At 31.7% G+C, this 2,500-nt stretch overlaps 1 protein-coding gene across 1 annotated transcript in view; it reads left to right on the plus strand.

Annotated features, from left to right (window-relative positions):
- The first annotated feature begins 14 nt into the window (after positions 1–14).
- The window catches only part of LOC126409497 (NAD(P)H-quinone oxidoreductase subunit 5, chloroplastic), a 4,806-nt gene continuing 2,320 nt past the window's right edge, over positions 15–2,500 (plus strand). Inside the window, exon 1 of the mRNA XM_050075472.1 lies at positions 15–2,500. This exon is cut by the window's right edge and continues 2,320 nt beyond it. Within this exon, the coding sequence (XP_049931429.1) occupies positions 2,085–2,500 (416 nt within the window). The 5' untranslated portion in view covers positions 15–2,084.

A 2,500-nucleotide genomic window follows, 5' to 3' on the forward strand; every position in this document is an offset into this window, starting at 1 on the left:
TGGTACATGTCCCGAATAAATCCAACGAGTAACTAATAATCCTGTTATACAGAAAAAAGTAGCTATCATGCCTTTTTCTGACGAATCACATAGTCCTACAATTTCATAGACCAAGGTCATCAGATGAGTAGGAATCACAATTGAAATGATCGAAAAAGATATGTGAGTTAATATATGTTCTAAAGTTGCAAATATCATAAACAATCATTTTTTGTTTTTATAGTTATAAAAAAAGGGAACCCTTCCTTAATTACCGAATGTAAATATGGTATCGAATTAAAGGATCCGTTGTGTCCTTTTTTGTTTTAGAGAATGCCGCCACTCGGACTCGAACCGAGATGCTCTAGCACTGCTTCCTAAGAACAGCGTGTCTACCGATTTCACCATGGCGGCTTGTTCGAAGTAATACTAACTCATGCATATTCAATCGTCGATATTGAGAGGTTCAATGCAATTGCAATAGATGATTATTGAATCAATCGAAGAATAGCCATTCAAGTCAATATTTGAAGGTTCCATAATTGTTACTAGCTTACCTTAAAGCTTAGTAATAGTGAATCGATGGGGAAAATAGTGAATCGATGGGGAAAATGGCAATCCCCATCTCGCAAATCATATAAAAATGCACTCTATTCACTATATTGAACCTTGTATCTTGCGTCTAATAACGCCCTTTAAAACACAAATAGTGCCATTTTGAGGGCCCAATATATGATACAGAATCATTAATTTATCCAATCATTGATTGATGTTGATTTAGATCATTTGAAGGGTTTCTTATCACATTATTATTTATTCTTTGCTTTTTTTATTTCATTTTTTTTGTCGTACAAAAAAACCTTTTGAATAACCGGTAGAAATGGATTTAGCTAAAGAAAAAGCTTTTACCGCTGCCCAATATCCCTTTCTCTTCCAAAAATTTCTACGAATATGCTTTTTTGATATAGAAGTACGTTTTTTTGGAACCGCCATGCAAAAATGAACTTTTCTAAGTTGAATGTGAAAGACATGTATTGTTCAAAATAGATCATTAATTCTTTCTATTCATATATCTATTATTTAGTTTATAGATTTTCTTCATAACATACAAATATGCGCATATAGCATATAATAGGGACTAAACTAAATTATTGCTAGGGACTCAAACTCAAGTTGGAGAATAAAAAGAAAGGAGATTCGATTCGCTAGGTATAACTCTCATAGAAAAAAATAGTTATCTTTTTTCTCTTTTTGAAGTATTCATTATCATTATTATTGCATACAATGAAAATCTCAGAAGAAAGAAAATTGTACTAATTGTTTCATATCTCCATTCATTAGGATCGATGGTATCAACTACCGATGAAATCGACCCCCGCAGATAAATAATATAAAAAGAAAAATAAATAAAATAAAAGGTTACAATTCCTATCTCAGTCTATTTCAAATAGACCATATATATAACCTACATATACCTACCGTCGTAATACATTTAATAACAATAACCAGAAATTAATTACCTACATGAGATAAAACAATAAGATTTTCTCTACCAATTGATCCCATTAAAGCATAGCGCCCCCACGATTCGAATAATACTTTTGTTCAATGATCCATTACTTGAACATTACTTGAACTTGATTAAGGCAATTTAAGTAACCTCTTACTTCACCTTCTTACTTCACCCATATGGGAGGTTACAAGTATCATAGAATTTCCCACAAGTTCTGGTGGAAGCCAATCAATCAGTTTCAAATTAAATTTAAATTAGTTAATGATTTTGGATAAAAGATCTTGTTGGGTTGAGTTATTTGCGGATCTCATGATCCATATCAAAAGCTAATAATTACTTCACCCCTAGTATTAAGCAATAATTTGCTTAATTATATCATTTGACCAATTCAATTGTAACTCCTTGGGTCAAATTTTAAATAGTCGAGGAAGAGCGAGATTAATAAAAAAGAATATTCTTTTCGTATCCTTATTTTGGTTTGTGTTAAAAAAAAAATAAATAAGAACTGGTGATGAATGTGAATTGGGAACAATAATTAATATAATTAATTAGAAGAAAATAGAGGAAAAAGGTTTGATTTAATTTTATTATTATGGTTATGGAACGCACATATCAATATGCATGGATTATACCTTTCGTTCCGCTTCTAGTTACTATGTTAATAGGATTGGAACTCCTGCTTAATCCGACAGCAACAAAAAATATTCGTCGTATATGGGCTTTTCCCGCTGTTTTATTGTTAAGTATAGTTATGGTCTTTTCCACTAAGCTGGCGATCCAGCAAATCAATGGTAGCTCAATTTATGAATATCTATGGTCTTGGAGCATCACTAGTGATTTTTCCTTAGAATTCGGCTACTTGATTGATCCACTTACTTCTATTATGTCGATATTAATCACTACTGTTGGAATCCTGGTTCTTATCTATAGTGATAATTATATGTCTCATGACCGAGGATATTTGAGATTTTTTGCTTATATGAGTTTTTTCAATACAGCGATGCTGGG

This window comes from Nymphaea colorata, unplaced genomic scaffold (genome assembly GCF_008831285.2).
Source record: "Nymphaea colorata isolate Beijing-Zhang1983 unplaced genomic scaffold, ASM883128v2 scaffold0453, whole genome shotgun sequence".
Taxonomy (NCBI): domain Eukaryota; kingdom Viridiplantae; phylum Streptophyta; class Magnoliopsida; order Nymphaeales; family Nymphaeaceae; genus Nymphaea; species Nymphaea colorata.